General features: G+C 36.1%; 1 protein-coding gene and 1 pseudogene across 1 annotated transcript; both read left to right on the top strand.

Moving 5' to 3' along the window:
• The first annotated feature begins 3,011 nt into the window (after nucleotides 1–3,011).
• LOC104598557 (14 kDa proline-rich protein DC2.15 pseudogene) lies at nucleotides 3,012–3,878 on the top strand (annotated as a pseudogene).
• Nucleotides 3,879–8,309: 4,431 nt separating this feature from the next.
• On the top strand, nucleotides 8,310–9,378 carry LOC104598558 (uncharacterized). Its single transcript, XM_010260684.3, has one exon. It carries the CDS (start codon nucleotides 8,481–8,483, stop codon nucleotides 9,156–9,158), a length of 678 nt encoding a protein of 225 aa, XP_010258986.1. The 5' UTR covers nucleotides 8,310–8,480; the 3' UTR covers nucleotides 9,159–9,378.
• The last annotated feature ends 9,414 nt before the right edge of the window (nucleotides 9,379–18,792 follow it).

Genomic DNA, 18,792 nt, shown 5'->3' with positions numbered 1-18,792 from the left:
TGTTGGAATGGGTTGTTATCTGTTGGAGGTCTTGTTGCATCTATTTGATGTTTGATTTTCATAATGTAGAATAAGTTATTGAATGCTATGGGTCTGTGGTTTTCTTTAGGGTCCTGATAAAAAAATAACAGAAAAGAAAAAACTATTGCATGCCATGACAAACAGAGTTTACGACAAATGGGGCCTGGCAGCTGGCAGGGTCCATGATCCATCTGGTTAGATGGGTTTCATCATTTCATATGCAGAAGATATGATGACATGGCTTCTAATGGGAGCATTATTCAGGCCGGTCGATCAACATTGCAAATATCTTGACATACACAAAATGTCATACTGTGTCAGGTTAGTTTGATGACAGGTGCTGCTATCTATCGTCAATTGACATATCACTTGTCTGACCTGGCATAACACCACGACCCACGGGATATATCACATTCACATAGCAGCCTGAGCTAATTTGGGTAATTGGGGTTTTGCGTGGAAGGTCGAACCTAGCTAGCCTGAACACAATTTTGGGGTGGCGTGCGAGTTTAGTGTAAGCTTCAATCATGTCTTATTTATCCAAACTATCCAGTTTCCAAGTTGTGTAATTGACGACATGGGCATCCCCTATCTAACAACTAACTTGGCTTTTAACCATGATTAAATGGATTGCTTTTATTTATGGGGTAGCGATCCCTAGACATTTGTATATATTATTCTATTTTCTTTAATGCATTTTCCTTTTAGTTATGGATAAAAAGAAACTTGTGTAATTGAGGTGGATGCCACCAGATAATTTATCCCTCTCATTTATGATTTAACCAACCCATCTAATTTCTTTATGCGCTTCCAGAATTCCATTAACAAGCTCTATGCTACATGATTTTTTGGAGTTTCAGCTTTTGCAGCTTCATTAAAATGTCCAAATTCCAAGTTATAGCAGGGGCAGAGAACCATGATTTAATACCTCATTGCCTCTGGCTATCATTAATGAATTGAAAACCTTAACTTTGAAAATTGAAATGCTCCTTGGGACTGGAATTCTAATTCTGGACCAGTGAGTTTTTCAATTCAAGTAGAGATGGGACCCAAAATTTGAAACGAATTGCGACTTTCAACGTTGAAACTCATCGATTTGCACTGCAGTTGAAGTATTATTGAGAGGTGGCAGCGTTTCATTTAATTATGAATTATCCACCTTGAAGAGGTCGACAAGCCTCTCTCAAGCGTCCAGCCCTGTCTTCATTTTCTGAGCCAATATGGCTCCCACACTAGAGCTTTTCCTTTTTCTATCTAATCAAACTCTAATAATTCTTTTCTTTCTATTCGTTTCCACTCTACTGAATTATACTGAGAATCGTTAGTTAAGTAAAAATATCAACCGATCGAGGGGATAAAGCAGTGCAGATGCATGTGATGAGTCAGCATCACCGTGTCTTGTCCTCCCATGGTACCTCAGACACAGAGAGCTCTTGAAGCAGACAACTTGGACGGTTATGGCGGAGTCGGCATGAACATGGAGACGGGATCTGCTCTTCACACTTGGGCGCCTCACATGCATATACATGATGAGCTTATTTTACTCTTGCCGCATACAGTCATACACCCTTGCCGCGTGGACCCTTGAGCATTCAAGCCGCGTAAATGATTATCACTACGACCTGCAGCTGCTTCAATAATCTCTAATCCAGCGTTATTTGTTTCTCATGTGCTTGCTTCATGAACCCATTAAGCTAGTGTTGTTTTATTTAAATGCAATTATTTGTTTTCTTTGATCGTTCATAATAGATAGGGAAGCTAGGGGAAGCTTCAGCTAGAGATCAGTGCGGCCTTGTTGTAACAAATTAAAGGAATGCAAATAAATGGAGATTTTGTTGATCTGGTTCAATTTTTTTGTTTCTTTAATTGGGCCTACTATGTGGAACATAGTATTCTTTGGTGTTTAATATATGATATTTGGTTCCATCCATGAAAAAAAAATACTCTTCTTTCAACCCATATGACTGTGTGGCCCCCCCTTTGCACATGTGTACAACTGGAACTCTTCCACAATTTGGTCTTTTCATTTTTCTTTTTTTGATTGTGACTCAGTGAAGCGGTCCCTCCCATGATACTACTGCTTCTCCATCACATCTTGTGGGTTTCTTCAGTTGATTGGGATCTAAAGCTTGAAGTTTTCATGATCGCTTCTGATCTCCTTGTTGAGTTTGAGCCTGCTTGAGAATGTTTCCGTGTTTGGGAATATTGACTGATCATTCATTTTATAAAGAATCTCAAAATCAAGCCGGACCCAGACAAAGCCACCGAGCTGATACAATTGAATCTGGTTTACTTGACAAAAAATATTACTAAGGCAGAACAATAGCATTGAGAGAGAGAGACAGAGAGATGAATGCATGGCTCCTCCTGGCGGCCTGGTCCCCGCCCATGTGTTCTTGTTTGATTTGGCCTGACCATTTTATCACAAGGTTGCTGTCCATAAATTCGAAAACTCAGATAAGTATAACAGAGTAGCTGAGTAAGTAAGAACCACCGGTCACCGACAATCACGGTTACATGACCCCCCTGTCAACAACCGCCCTAGAAAGCCATAAACTTAGAACGTCGTGAAGTGATTTTACTGTAGCAATCGCAACCGGCAACTGTACTTGTGAGTCGTAAACAGTGTCTGGACTCTGGATATATACAGGTATTTGGTACTTGTATACTTGATCCATTTGTCACAAGCTAGCATCGGAGTGACTCATACACGGATATAGTAGAAATGAATCGACGATCTATTTAATTTTCTGCATGAAGGTTTAGATTTAAGTGAGTGTTTTGTATTAACAACTGATTGATTACAGTGCAGAGAAGTGCCAAGTGCCAACCAATCAGTCCGGAAAGCTCCAAAGAATGCATTCCTCCCAAGCTGCACAGCCAGCTAGTTGTGAGACTGTGTGCTAATCCTAGCCAAGGTGGTCACATGGGTCTCTTTGGATATTTTAATCCCAAACGAATCACAATTTGCACCTATAAAACCCTAACCCACTTCACCATTCTGATCACCCACCACCTTTGATTAAGCGCACAAGCACCAGTACTGTCTAACAAACCCTGCTTCTGCCTGTGTGTCCCTGAAACTGAGACTGAGATGGCTTCCAAGGCTGCATCCATTGCCCTTCTCCTCGCCTTCAACCTCCTCTTCTTCACTCTGGTCAGCTCTACCTACGTCCCTTGCCCACCACCCCCAAAGAAGCACACCCCAAAGCTCCCCAAGCCAGGGCCCAAGTACCCTCCGGTTTATCCCAGTTGCCCAAGGGACACCCTGAAGCTTGGTGTCTGTGCCAACCTCTTGAACGATTTGGTGCACCTTGTTGTGGGAACCCCACCAAAGTACCCTTGCTGCAGTCTCATTGAGGGTCTTGCTGACCTTGAAGCCGCTGTCTGCCTTTGCACCGCCATCAAGGCCAACATCTTGGGCATTCACCTCAATGTCCCCGTCTCTTTGAGCTTGCTCTTGAATTACTGTGGAAAGAAGGTGCCCTCTGGCTTCCAATGCGCCTAACTGGACTCTCCTCGATCTTGCTCTACTGCTTCTTACTGCATGCATGCTCTCTGGTATCAGCAAGTGTGAATTACCTATTCTATATTATTCCTTCGCCCAAAGGGGTTTTAGTTTCCTTGTAATTCCTGGTGTTCTCTTCTTTCTTTCTTTCTTTCTTTCTTTTTTTCTCTCTCTTTTTTTGGGTAATCAATCTCTTCTTCTTTGTTTTGTTTGGTGGTCATGAGAAGGCTCCTCACCTTCTCTACATTATTCTGTAGCTTTCTGAATTTAATAAGCATACCAGTCTGTACTCTGTGGCAGTAAAACAAGCAAACCCTTCAGAATGAGATGAACTGCAGAGTTTATTAAATGATGCCGGTGTTAATTAAATTGCATGACTTCTTTCTAAGTTAAATGGCATTTATTTTGTTTGTCATTTTTGTGAGGTGCTAGGTCTTGTGGTTACTTTTGAGTTCTTAATTCTTTGAGAGTTAGCTAGGTAGGAATAATCTCATCACATTTAATTTAGTCGATAACCATCGTAATGTATCATGCCCAAAAACATTCCCAACAGACCAGACCATACTTTGTATGTGGAGCAAAATTTTTATCATTTTATGTTACGAAGAAAGAAAAGACCGCTGTAGGTGGGAAAACTTTAGGTGTTAGGGATGTTCTTGGGCATGACATGTTATCATAACTGCGGGGAGGGGAGTAATTGCATTCAATATTCTTTTTGACCAAAAAGATAACTGAATGATTTAACTTATCATGTTTAAAATAATTAATCCATGTATAATTTTAGAAAATATTTTATTCAATAACAAGGCAAAAAAAAAAGGTAAAAAAGAAACATTGTATGGTTAGAGAGGTGAATTATAAAGGAAAAGGTGTGAAACTAAAGGCAATGAGCTGAGCTTTGAGTCCTATTCATTGGCTCGATTATGAAACGAGCTAAGTTCGAGTCTACTAGAGTCGAGCCCGCGTAATAATAATAATAATAAAATTATTAATTATTATAATTCTTTTCTTTTTTAAATATCAAATAAAAATATTTTTATATATAATTTTTTATTTTTATAAAACATTTTTTCTCAAAATTGAGTTTGAGCCAAGCCGGATCAAGCTTATGAATTTTTTACTTGAGTCAAACTCGAACTTAAGGTTTTGGCTCAAGTCGAATTTGAGTTTAAGCCTTGTAAAATAGCATATGGATTTGTACTTCATCAATTCTAATTCTCATGGGGTGTAGTAAGAAATACTTTTGTAAGAGGAATGATAATTATAAACACGGATACTTGTGAGCATAATTAATGCAGAATAAAGCAAAACCAAAGCACAAAGGCTATATTTGGTTTGAAGGAAAAGATAGAGAAAGGAAGGAAATGATAGGATACAAATTTGATAGAGAAAGGAAGGAAATGATAGGATACAAATTTGTAAAGGCTTCCTTGTATAATGGCATTGACATGTGTAACACACATCCTTGGTGCAAATGCAAAGCAAACCTCGCACAACAAAGCAAATGAAGTTCACACCCTTGCACTATCAAGACACATGATAGACACATGCAGGTCCAGGAATGAAACGGGATCTACTCCCATATCTGCACGTGTTAACTGATACTGATCAGTACACTATCATCTAACGAGAACATTTGTCTCGATAAAAGAATGTGTCTTTCACAAAAATGTACACATAAAACATTGAAAGGGAAAAACCAAAAGAGACAAATAAAAAAAAAAAAAATATATATATATATATATAAACTTGAGAAGGGCCAAACCAGATTTTCTGCCCATTATTCTCTACATGCAGTGAATTGCATGTAGGAAATCTGAGTTCCAGAGGACTGGGGCTCGGTGGCCACAAAATGGCTATAAAAGGGAACACAGCCTCAATTTCGAATATTGGAAATGGCAATATTTTCTGGCATTTTGTCCCCAAGCAAGAGGGATTTCAGAAATTACATCTCTTGTTGGCTTGTCATGGATGTGCTTGGCCGGTTTTTAAAGGATCTTTAAAGCATGATTTTCAAAACGCACAGGAAAACTTGGGAATTGGTCAGGTGACTGGTTTTGTTTTACCTTATAACTGTTATTTTTCCAAAAACTGTTGATTTGGTCAGCAAAGCACTGACTTGGGTGGTTGAACCATTTAACGGTTTAGCCGGTTTTTATTTTATTTTTTTTTTAGAATGAACTGTCCATTCGGTTCAAATAGTCGGACCGTTCGAATTGAGAACCAGACCCCTACTTTAAGAACCTTGCTTTATAACATTGCTAAAAACATCTCCATCACCATCGTTCAAAATTTGCAAAGCAACCTTAGAAAGGATAAAACTTAGTTTCGGCTGTAATATTGGGTTAAGCAATATTAAATTTTTGTTGTAAAAAGTAATAAATTTTTGAGTCGTGAATGGGGAGACAGAGAGATGTGTCTCTCCAGACCAAACACCAATTCGAAGAGACACAAATAGATGAGGAAGAGCCCGGCTCTACGCACACATATGTGAAAAGGACCCTCAATTAACCCCTCCCCCCCCTCTCACATGCATGTAGTGGTATATAGTGTTTTTCTTTTATGAATCCCTATGCATAGAGAAAAGAAAAGAGAAGAGAGAAAAGAGAAAAGACAAAAACAAAAAAACAAAAAGAAGGGAAATGAAATTCTTGACATTTTGAATCTCCCTCCAAGAATTTTTCATAAAGACCCAAAGTTCAACTTGAATCCAATATAGTTGAAATTCATCAAATGGGGAAATCCAATTTGCACCTATAATTTATTGGAGCACTAGAGAAGTGTTGAGGTTTGTTTCTTTGTATAACGGGCAAGTTACCATTACATGTAATAAACAGTTCCTTGTACTTTTTAGGGAAACTAGAATGGAAGTTGGCAGCCTTGTAACTTGGTAAACAATGGCATATGTTCATGGCGGTAAATATTCACCTAACAATTTCCCTAGCATATTCTCTATCGTAGGCTACTTACAGTTTCCTGTTCGAGCTCATCAGGTGTGTACTGGCTTAACTTCAGATGTTGGTAAACATTCACAATATGTTCATGGTGTTAGCTCTCTCTCTCTCTCTCTCTCTCCAGTCAGGTCAGTAAAAAAATAAGCCACAACTTCATTGGTTTACTGCAATTGCAAATTTTGATATAAGACCAAAATGAAGCAATACTATTAAAGTGTACTGCCATACTACAATTCTCAGTTAGGAAGGAGTACATGCATATAGAAATATCTAAATTGCAAAACCTTATATTTTATATTATTTTGTATTGTACATATTTGTATTTATACTCTTTTCAAATTGAGCCAAGTTGTTAGAAAATAAAAAACCTATTAAGCAGGGGCGGAGAGAGGGAGACCCAAGTGAGTCATCTCCCCCAATGGTCCAGAATTCTCCACTCTTGAAATAGAGTTTTCTATGTAAAATTCCCCTTCCCAAACTCCCCACCTCCACCCATTGACAGTTATGCCTTGTCAGCAAATCTCCAGACTCCTACGTGATTAAGAACTCATCCTCTCTTTACCTTATCTCTGTTCTGTTATTTTTATCTGCTCCTTTTTATCTTACTTTTAATATTGTATTTATCTATCAGAGTCCATCAAAATCTTGGATCTCTCATTTTTTTATTTTTTTTGTGTGATCAAATTACCCCAACTTAGAATTCTTTCACCACCCATTCCATTCCATTTTAGGTTTTGGCCATCTTCATAAAAAAATTTCTTACTCCCCCTGCTATTAAGCTTTTAGTTATTTATTGATTGAGGTGGTATTACAACCTGCTTGACCAAGTGTTGTAAATGTTTTATCTTCATCATCCTATCAATTTAATATGGTTGTCTCCATAAACTTTCACGTGAAGGGGCATACTAGAAAATAAAATTCAGAAACCTAACGGTTAGTTAAACATGCATGCCCGCCAAAACTACCTCTTTACCATATAATGCTGATGCTTGCTTTATCTTCATGTACATATTACAGTGAGCTCACTTTTGATATAAAAGTGTTGTACCGCAGGGCTAAAGCCGAGAGCCAATAACGCTTTTGATGTATTACAATGGCTCCATCATAACGCGCGTCACTTAATCTAATTCAAAGTGAGCCTTACAATACATCAAAGGCCTTGATCTTTGCAACCTAACCCTACTCTGAATGGTGTACATGTTTTCCCTTGATTTTAACTTTTCTTATAAAACACCAAAAAAAAAAACTTTTTATTAAAAGTTAAAACAAACAAACTTAAAGACAAAAAAGAGAACAGAAAGTTCACGTGTCTCCTTCGATAAAAGGACCCAACCACAAAACAGAACCTCAGATGAGAAACCCTAACTGTTCAAGTCTGATTTGTTGTTCCATCTTCCTGCATCCGACAGCCCACTGATTCACCACTAACCAACTTGCACTCCTTAGGTAGGAGGACCCAAGAGAAAAGAGGCCCAGCCCAAAAATAATATTAATATTATTTAATAATAAAAGAAAAGAAAAAGGAGCCTCACTGTACGTAAATGAAGGAAGAAAATCAACAAAGAAATATGATATGAATCAAGGTATTAACGGGAACGGGAATTGATGAAAAACAGGAAAGAAGACAAGAGAGACCATGGAAATCCGTGCTGAGCGCAAGTTTTGAAATCAAAGACTGTTCACGGATTTAACTAGTCACGGATTGGTTATTGAAGTTCACAACTGGACAAATGATATATACTCCAAATTCTCCAATTTAACCGAAGAAATAAAGAAAATCGTTTATTTTCGGGTGCCTACACAGCACAGCAGAGAGTTTCTAATTCAATAAGTTTTCCTGGTTCTCTCACCCTCGTTCTTGGTGCAGAAACCAGAAAGAAAAATGTCACGGGCTGTTCATACAGTGTTACAATTCATCTATAAATCTTTGCTTCAAACCATTAAGCGAGCAAGCAAAACAACACTTGCAATCCTGAAAGCTTTCGAGTTTAGGATTCATGGGTCCCAGAGTTACAGCAAGCTTCTTCGTTTTCATGATCTTTACGTTACTGGCGTTGCCACCGATATACGCTTGCGGATACTGCTCACCACCTCAGCACCGCCCGAGATCGCCAAAAGCCCCCCATCGCCCACCGTACCGTTCTCACCCACCATCCCCACCGCAGCATGGCAAAGAGAGACGTAAAGTGTCACCGCCGACCAACAACTCGCCAGTGCCGCCAGTTATTGTCCCGCCGATTATCATTTCTCCCCCAGTGATTACTCCACCTGTAACCATTCCACCTCCGTCAACCACGTACCCGCCTTACACTGGTAACCCTCCTTCAGGAGGTAGCAGTGGTGGTGGTCTTACACCACCTTCTGGAGGTGGAAGTGGACTTCCAGGGATAAATCCTCCACCTTCAACCAGTCCGACATGCCCGATCAACGCGCTGAAACTAGGGTTGTGCTTGGATGTTCTTGGCGGGTTGGTGCACGTTGGATTAGGGAACCCAGTGGAAAATACTTGCTGTCCGGTGCTTGGAGGTCTGTTAGAACTTGAAGCAGCTGTTTGCCTCTGCACTGGTATAAGGCTTAAGCTTCTCAACCTGAATATATACATTCCTCTCGCTATTAAAGCCCTTATTACCTGTGGAAAGAACCCTCCACCTGGTTATGTATGTCCTCCTCAGTGAACATTTTGTTCGCAGATTTAGCTGGTTTAATTGTTCTCTTTATTTTTACTTTTTTTTTTTTTTTTTGGGGGGGGGGATTTAGTCTCATTTCTGTTGTTGTATTAGGGTTATTCCTTTCTTCCTTTTTTTTGTGCTTAGAATTACAAGTAGGATTCTAGGGGAATATGGTTCAGGAATGTCTGACTTAATTCTCGGCATTATTATTGGTTAAGATGAAAAATGTGAGATAATGTCTAACCTGATTCTCGCCATTTTATTGGTCGAGTATCATCTCTCTCTCTCTCTCTCATGGTTCCTTTATAATAACCCTTTTGGTTTTATTTAATTTGCTGGAAGTTGCATTTCCATTAATGGGTTATATGAAAGCTTCCTGCTACTTGCTCTCTTACCAAAGAAAAAGAAGTAATGGGAATATACACACACACTTCTAATATACCTCTCGTAAAAACTAAAATATTCCCCTTTACTCCTGTATAGTATGGAAAATTTGCGTGAGTTACAACAATGGATTCATCTCATACATTGCATGCATATATTTTACAAGTGAATATAGATCTACTTTGGTTAAATATTTCCCTTCATTAATTGGGTTTTGATTTGGTGACACCCATTCTATATAATTAAAGGTGGCACACAAAACTATCCTTGGTATTAGTTTTTTATCAATATTGTATAAAGGGGTATCTTTTGTCTTTTCACTTGCGATATACCCTACTTTATCAGACAATATATGTAGCCAACTCAGTCCCCTTTCTATTTCTCTTTTTTTAATCCGATAGATTATTATACATTGTGCAGTTCTTGCTTGCACTTGTTGCTATTCTTGATTCTGCATCTATCTTTTCTCTTGACTCTACATTCTTGATTCTACATTTCCCTTGAATCCCTACCTTTTTCTTTCAAAACAAACACATCCTAAGGGAATCTATGATGCAGTGCCTAGCCACTTGCATATTCTACATTTCTTTAAGGTAAGTTATTTAAACTTCCCTTATGTCTTTTGGATAAATGCGTGAACTTCCCCTCTGGCCACTTTGATCTCTCCAAAATTTTTCCTTGACATTTCAAAGAAATTAACAGACCCCTTTGTTAGTTTGACGTTAAAAACCTAATAAAAATGATAATGCCATACTTTTAATTAAATAATTTAATTTTCAAATTAGCGCATGGATGACAATATTAAGAGTCTATTGACTAAAATACCCTCAAAAGCATTTCCACATATTATATTTCATTGCAAACTTGGCCTTTTAAAAAACAGAGCCAAGTTTAGTTTGAGTGGCTTTGTAAGCTTGGAGAGGCAAGTGGGTTCTGTTTGTTTCTTCGGTACAATCAAAGGGTAAAGTCATAATTTCTCTAAAATTTCATCTTCACCATACCAATGGAAGGCACTTATTTATATAATTTCTCTAAAATTTCGAGGAAAAAAGGTTAAAATTATTATTTTGTCACAAAACACAAGGGTGGTTTGAGTAATTTACCCTTTTTTTATATGGGTAAATTGCTGAAACCTCTCGTAAAGTTTGGTAATTGCAATTACATTCCTGAACTTCTTGACACAGTTGTAAATAGACCCCCTTTATTACTTGAAGCTTTACATTTGAGCTACATTTGAGCGATTGATATGAAAATTTGGAAAATAAATCATTTTCAGAAAAGAGCTTGAAAGGGTTTGAAGTAATGATTGATATGAAGAGAAGTTTTAAAAATAAACATTTTAATTAAAAGTAACTGAATGATATTTTGGACATTTTCATGCCTCTTGTTAGAGGACTCTAACAAAAGAAATCTACTTGCAATTGTATTAAAAAATTAAGAGTAAGTGTTTCAGCAATTTACCCTTTTTATATTATAACATGAAAACTTTCAGCATAATTGCATATATACTTTATCCAATTGTTATTAGTACTTTGCGGCAGGTAGTTGTTTATATAAAGCATAACACAGATTTCTATTGACAATTAGGCATTGGCTAAAAGACAAAAAACATGTTCAATATTTTCAAATTGTAATTGGTGACCTAGGACACAATCAGTCTTCAAATGTTATCTATTTCTTACAAATACTAAGTAAATAAGAAATAGTTGTAAGCCCACATCACATGAAGCAACATGGGAGTGCAGAAAATCAGGATTCTGGAATCATATATATAAATTGGTTCACGAGATGGAGATGGTGGTCAATAAGCACTGTTAGTTCGGCCAAAGTAACATCTTATATTAATAAACGGCCCCAATTATTTTATGACAAGAGAAAAACAGCCTTTGGAAAATATTAAGCATTATTTTATCATTTCTTGACTTTAGCCGGCAGATTTTTTCTTGGGTGTTACATCAACACCTCATTGCGGTTGGCATTTATGCTTTTAATTCCTTGAAAACTTTGAGATCCTCATCCACATAAATATGTTACCCTAATTGTAATTGCAGTCAGGCTGGCATGCAAGGACCGCTGCACCATCGATTCTTCATCAAAAGCTGGGTGCAGCTGAGTACATCGATCTACTGTTCTACGCCAGGCAAGAATACATCGATCACTTTACACTAAGTTGATTACCCAAAATACAAAAAAAGCACACAAGACGGTTGTCTTGCCGATGTATATACAAACTTTTATTCAGTCCCTTATTAAAATCGCCACTGCTAAGCGAGTCTGGCACTATAATCTACCCATGAAATGATTTGAAGCAAACTTTTAAGATATCTGCTGAAATATATAATTATTTACTATTATAAGGGTTTTAAGTGAATAGTATAATATCACATCAATACTTCTTTTCTTACAGAGATGATAATAATAGGATAGGATTTAGGATTCAAAACTGCACCACTACTGAGACAATTCATCTATCACACCAATTTGGTTGTTGCTCAATTGGTATTAAAATAAGTGTGTGTAATAGATTTGGACATCATATATGGCAACCCATCAATTTTTGGAAAGCATCTAATATGGATCATTTTAATGTCCTTTTTGGTCTTCCCCTAGCCCTTTTAAGTCTTTTTTTTCATTTTATCACCCATTAGAACTATCATTCAAATAACTTTATTTTTAATTAACCCTATCCTCTATAATTTTTTCACTCATATGTATTTTTAAATGAATTTCTATCATGCACATTTTTTTTGGACATCTTGGGTTCTTGACTATCTATCCAATACTCTTCTCCTTAAAAGATGATTACTTCTTTATCGACTTATACATGGGTCAACCACATATCTAGTAGGGTTGTGGTAAACATTCATTCCTTAGCCTTAGTGGAATTTTGGATATTGTCTGTAGAAAATAAGCATATCTTAGGAGCTGGTTTGATTAAGATATTATAATACATTTGCTTCAATTACCAAGCTCACTATGTATCTCAAAATTCTTTTTTTTATTGAAAAGAATGAAGAGGTCCCAGATGGAAACTACAAAAAGGATTCAACCAAGATTGAAAATAGCGCATCCCTCCCTTGAGAATGAGAATTCATTCCAGCCAATTGTGATTCCAGACTGAACCAAACAGGTAAAAAAGGAAATAGACCATTCCAATTCTGAATCTAGTTTTGACTGCAAACCCAGTTGAATACTTTTGGACATCAATATTGTTTGTTTTGTAAAGGGGATTAAGCTTCTGCTTTAAATGGAAAACCTTTGTTTGCAAGTGTGTGCGAACTGCGAAGAAACAACAATTCCAATGCTAGAGGTTTCGACCACAACAAGCTAACTTTAGTAGGGAGACAATGCACGATTTCAGCACTACCTTCAGCGTCGAAGGTATCAACAAAACTGAAACAATCTTACCTTTTTGCTTCATTAGAAGACGATGCGGCTTCCAGCCTTCCACTACCATCGCATAAATTATCCACTAGAATGGTATAACCATTTCTTTTTCTTCCTTGCACAAGCAAACAATCTCTATCTCTAGTCCCTCTCTTCTTGCTTAATCATTTTACGTTTTCTCATTTTTATTGCTTGTGTATTTTTTTGTTTAAGTTGGTTTTCTTCAATCTCTACCATCCATATCTCTTCTTTCTTAAATTATATTAACTTGGAGTGAAATCCGAAATCCCATGCATCCAATCAAATTCGAATTGAATTTGAATTGACCACCTATACATCCAATCAAATTCGAATTGAATTATCGAATCAACTCGAATTAATTTATATACATCCGATCCATATCTAATCCGATTATAGAATGTTCCTCATGTGCGTGGCTGAGACATGCTATGAGGTTGGTATGAAGAACGCTATGTGAGCAATGTATCCAAAATTCCAAATTCCTTTTATTTTTCTTTCTTTTTTATTTTATTTAGGTTAGTATGAAATTTACCATCTCTAAACTGTGATAAAGGTCTACCATGGGAGGGTTAATTACATGTCAGAAAGTGCTGCACCAATCACGTAACGTAAGTGGTGATGAAAAACAAAATTGCATGATGAACTGAACATTGCATTGACCGGAATGGCAGTCCTCTGACCGGCTATCCCTTGGATCTGGCCTTTTATATATATATATATATGGAAAATTGTCAAAAACTTAATGAGTTTTCAGAATTTCTCTTAAACTCATCATAACTTTTCAAAATGTCTAAAACTTACCATGTCATTAATTTGACGTTAAAAAGACTAATGGCTGTTAATATATTATTATTTTAATCTTTATAGAAAAATATAAAATATATACATATATTTTAATATTTAGATATGAAAAAAAAAGGAAAAAGTTCAAAAAATATTTTTAAATATAAAATACATAAAAAATAAATTGCAAAAAATATAAATAATTATAGAAATTACGCACAAAATAAAAAAAAATATTTTCAAATTATAGAAACTACAGAAATTGAAAAACAAAATCAGAAAATAAAAATTGTAGAAAAAACACCAAAAATTATAGAAAAATACAGAAATTGCAAATAAATAACAAAAAATACAAAAAATTTTATAGATTGCAGAAAATAGAAAAATGTAAAAAAACATTAGAAATTATAACAAAACACTAAAATGTTAAAAAAAAAAGAAAATTGAAAAATGAAAAAGACCCTTTTTCCTCTAACTCGTGCCATTCAAGGGTGATTTGGTCATAAAAATTGTTATTTATGCTATCATGGACACCTCTATTAAGAAACATTAATGGTGCACTAACGGAAGGTAAGTTTTGGAAAATAAAAACTTATATATATATAAGCTCAACCCCAACCCATGTGTTTTGGTCCCCATCCTAGGCTCCTAGCCTCCCAAACAATTTGTGAAAGAGACCTCTAGAAGCAACTAGTCAACTACAACCATGCAGTTGTTTTTGTTACTGGCTGTGGTAGAGATCAAAAAAAAAAAAAAAGCTACAGATCCAGAAATAGAAGGCTTTAAAATTCAGATATCACCAAAAATACTGGCTGTGTTAATGGAGAATACATCTATCACTCACTCGTTCTCTAAAGTCACCAATTTGAATCGAAGGTTCACATGCATGTTTTTGCATTATCAAATTGTGTTGTGTCATCATTTAGAGTTCCACTTTCCAAATAAAACTTTAGGCTTTGTTTGGATCCATTGTAAAACGTCATCAGTGTAAAAGTACATTGATGATGTTTTACACTGAACCGTATAATAGGTAACCGTCACATTTTGAAAATCGTGATAAAAAAGTGTAAAGTTTTACATCGATAAAATCGATGTAGTTTTACATTGATAATCGAAGTAAAACTTTATGTTTGATGAGGTTTTACATTGATTCATGATGTAAAACTCCACTGCATCCAAACGTCAATAAATCTAAACCAGAATGGAGTTTTACATCAATCTTCATTTATATACGTTCCAAATGCCAACAAAACTGAACCGATGTAAATTTTTACATCATTCTTGATTTACACCGAATCCAAACATAGCCTTAAGTGCATAAATCAAAGGAAACGAATTACAAATTCAAGACATTGTGATAAATCAAGAAAAGGGATTGTTAAAGTTTATTGAATAAATTTGTAATCCTATTCTTTAGGAAGTTAGGTAGTGTTTACCAATTCTTTAAGAAAAAGCCATGAGCTTAGGAGTTGTTAGTCATGGATTAGTTGCTACCTATTTTTCTGCTACGTGCATCTCTGATTTAGTTGAATTTAATGGTTTAAATTCATTAATAAAATTATGCTCTCCAGTAAATAGATTAGCTTTGCCTTTTACGTGAATTCTAAACAATTTTAAGCACTAACATTTGGTATCAGGGCCAACAAGGGTTTTGGGTTTATTTTGTTCTTTTGCAGACAACTAGCAGGTGACAATGGCATCAGATAACAGCTATGTGCAACCAGAAATTCCTCGCTTTGATGGTCATTATGATCATTGGAGTATGTTGATGGAGAATTTTCTGCGATCCAAGGAGTATTGGACTATTGTGGAAACAAGTGTAGCTGAACCAGCTCCTGGAGGAGTATTGGACTATTGTGGAAACAAGTGTGGCTGAACTAGCTCCTAAAGTTGTATTGTCAGAAGCAGAGCAAAAGAAACTAGAAGAATGGAAGTTAAAAGATCTCAAGGCAAAGAATTATTTGTTTCAAGCAATTGATCGTTCCGTTTCGGAAACTATTTTGCAAAAGGATACTTGTAAACAGATCTGGGATTCCATGAAGAAAAGTATTAGGGCACAACAAGGGTGAAAAGGCAGCAGCTTCAAGCTCTTCGCAAAGAGTTTGAGATTCTTCACATGAAGCAAGGAAAGTCTGTTGATGAGTATTTCTCAAGAACCTTGGCAATAGTAAACAAGATGTGTATCCATGGTGAAAAAATTGAAGATGTGGCTGTGGTGAAAAAGATTCTTCGATCAATGGCTCCTAAATTCTCTTATGTGGTTTGTTCTATTGAGGAGTCAAAAGATCTTGATGAACTTTCAATCGATGAACTGCAAAGTTCTTTGCTTGTGCATGAGCAAAGAATGACAACATCAACATGTTCAATCGAAGAACATGCTTTAAAGGCTTCAACTCATGGTGAAATCTCTATAGGGAGAGGATCAAATATAGGTCGTAGTCGAGGCCATGGAAAAGGACGAGGAAGAGAAAGAGGTTCTTATACACCAAATTCTCGGGGCAAAGGTAGAGGACATGATCACCACCAGCAACCTCTCAACAATGACTCAAAGTTTGATAAGTCCAACATCGAGTGCTACCACTGCCACAAGTTTGGTCATTACAAGTCTGAATGCACCGCAAGCTCTAACAATGACAAAGGAGAGCATTCCAACTTTGCAGAGAAAAAGGAACAAGAAACACTCTTGATGGCATCTCACCTCAAGGAGGAGCTTGAACTAGACATATGGTATATAGATACAGGATGCAACAATCATATGTGTGGTAACAAGTCTTTCTTTTCCCATTTAAATGAAAATTTTCATTCTACTATGACCTTTGGTGATCATTCTAAAGTAAATGTTATGGGAAAGGGTGATGTTCAAATTAGGACTAAAAAGGGCAATGTTGAGACTATATCAAATGTTTTTTATATTCCTGATTTGAAAAGCAAGTTATTAAGTATGGGACAACTGCAAGAGAAGGGATATGAGACAACAATCAAAGTAGGTGCTTGTGAAATCTATGATCCAAGAAGAGGAGTAATAGCTCATGTCAAGATGACTTCAAACAAGTTGTTTCCACTTAAAATAGAAAGCATTGAAACATGTTTTAAGGCTGATGTAAATGAGTCCACATGGCTTTGGCATTTGCGATATGCCCATTTGAATTTCAAAGGTCTACGGATTCTTTCTCAGAAGAAAATGGTATTTCGCATCTATGTGTTTGCTCCTACCATGTAAAACTGGATTCTTGGATAGTTTAATGGTTGAACTATTATCACAATATATCCGTATACTCTCCTGCTTGAAACAATGCAACAATTCAAGTATTCTTTTCAACCAAATAGTTTGACACACACAAGAAGTTGCTGCTATAAACTCTGCTTCTATTGTAAACAATGTAACAACTTGTTGTTTCTTTGATGCCCATGAAATAGCCCCTGAACTCATCATAAAGACATGACTAGAAGTTGTTGTTAAGTACATAATATCAACAAACTCAGTGGAAACTCCAATTGAATCAAGTTTGAAGCTCACGAAGGACTATGAAGGAAAGAAGATTAATAGTACTTTATACAAGCAAATTGTTGGAAGTTTGATGTACTTAACAACAACAAGACTTGATACTATGTTTGTTGTAAGTTTAATTAGCAGGTTTATAGAATTTCCAACTGAGCTTCATCTCCTTGTTGCAAAGAGAATCTTATGCTACTTGAAAGTGATTATGCAGGAGACTTAGAAGATAGAAAAAATACTTCTGGTCATGTCTTTATGATGAGTTCAGGGGTTGTTTCATGGGCATCAAAGAAACAACAAGTTGTTACATTGTCTACAACAGAAGCAGAGTTTATAGCAGTAGCTTTTTATGTGTGTCAAACTATTTGGTTGAAAAGAATACTTGAATTGTTGTATTGTTTCAAGCAGGAGAGTATACAAATATATTGTGATAATAGTTCAGCCATTAAACTGTCAAAGAATCCAGTTTACATGGTAGGAACAAACACATAGATGTGAGATACCATTTTGTTCGAGATCTCACAAAATGAGTCATTGAATTGGTTTATTGTCGCAGTGAAGACTAAGTTGCAAATATACTAACCAAGCCTCTCAAATTGGGTGCATTTGTGAAGTTGCATGATTTGCTTGGAGTTGTTTCATTTTCTAGTTTAAACCGAATGCTGATTGTATAACATTCAGTTTAAGGAAGGGTATTAAAGTTTATTATTTTGTTGTTATTCAGCAGAATAAATTTGTAATCCTATTCTTTAGGAAGTTAGGTAGTGTTTACCAATTCTTTAGGAAAAAGCCATAAGCTTAGGAGTTATTAGTCATGGGTTAGTTGCTGCCTATTTTTCTGCTACGTGCATCTTTGATTTAGTTGAATTTAATGATTTAAATTCATCAATAAAATTATGCTTTCCAGTAAATAGATTAGCTTTGCCTTTTACGTGAATTCTAAACAGTTTTAAGCACTAACAGGGATGCAGCAGCTCATTTTATTATATATCATTTCTTCCTATTCAAGATGACAATGTCAAGGATCAAAAAATCGCAACATATTAGGGTGACCCAGTCGATCGATTGGCGTCCATTCAAAATTTAAATATGAAGGAAGGTGCAGGAACAATTTGCATAACTGTAGGCTCTCTCTGACAAGGTCATAGTGGACCTCACATTCACCCTACTCTGTCCCTACCCGTTAATACCCCTTTAATGTATATAAATGTAATATCAAAAATAAAATGCTTGAACATTTTGGATTTGCTAATTTTTTTTTTTTTTATCTGTGCTTAAACTAAACAGGATCCATTAATGTGCTGTATTTCAACCTAATGTACTGATTACAATCACAGCCATGCATTTTTCTTATAGGTTATTTTTTCTTTCAAACAGACCAGAAACTTGAGATCAAATTCTGAATATTCCTTTGTTGTATGGAATGTCTTGATTAATCAAAATTTGCCCCTTATATATATTGGTTCATTCCTTAATATGCAAAAGGAAACAAAAGTGAAAGGCATCCAAAATATTCTTTTAACTTTAAGTCAATATAAAGCAATAATTTCCTTCACCAGCTACATCGAT

The sequence above is a fragment of the Nelumbo nucifera genome, chromosome 6 (genome assembly GCF_055504915.1).
Source record: "Nelumbo nucifera cultivar China Antique chromosome 6, China Antique-T2T, whole genome shotgun sequence".
Lineage (NCBI taxonomy): Eukaryota > Viridiplantae > Streptophyta > Magnoliopsida > Proteales > Nelumbonaceae > Nelumbo > Nelumbo nucifera.
Note: the sequence above shows the minus strand (reverse complement) of the source record. Positions and strands in the feature narration are given on the sequence as shown.

Bases quoted from the DNA above. Each gene is read 5' to 3' on its own strand.
- LOC104598558 (XM_010260684.3), top strand. From the start codon at position 8,481: ATGGGTCCCAGAGTTACAGCAAGCTTCTTCGTTTTCATGATCTTTACG.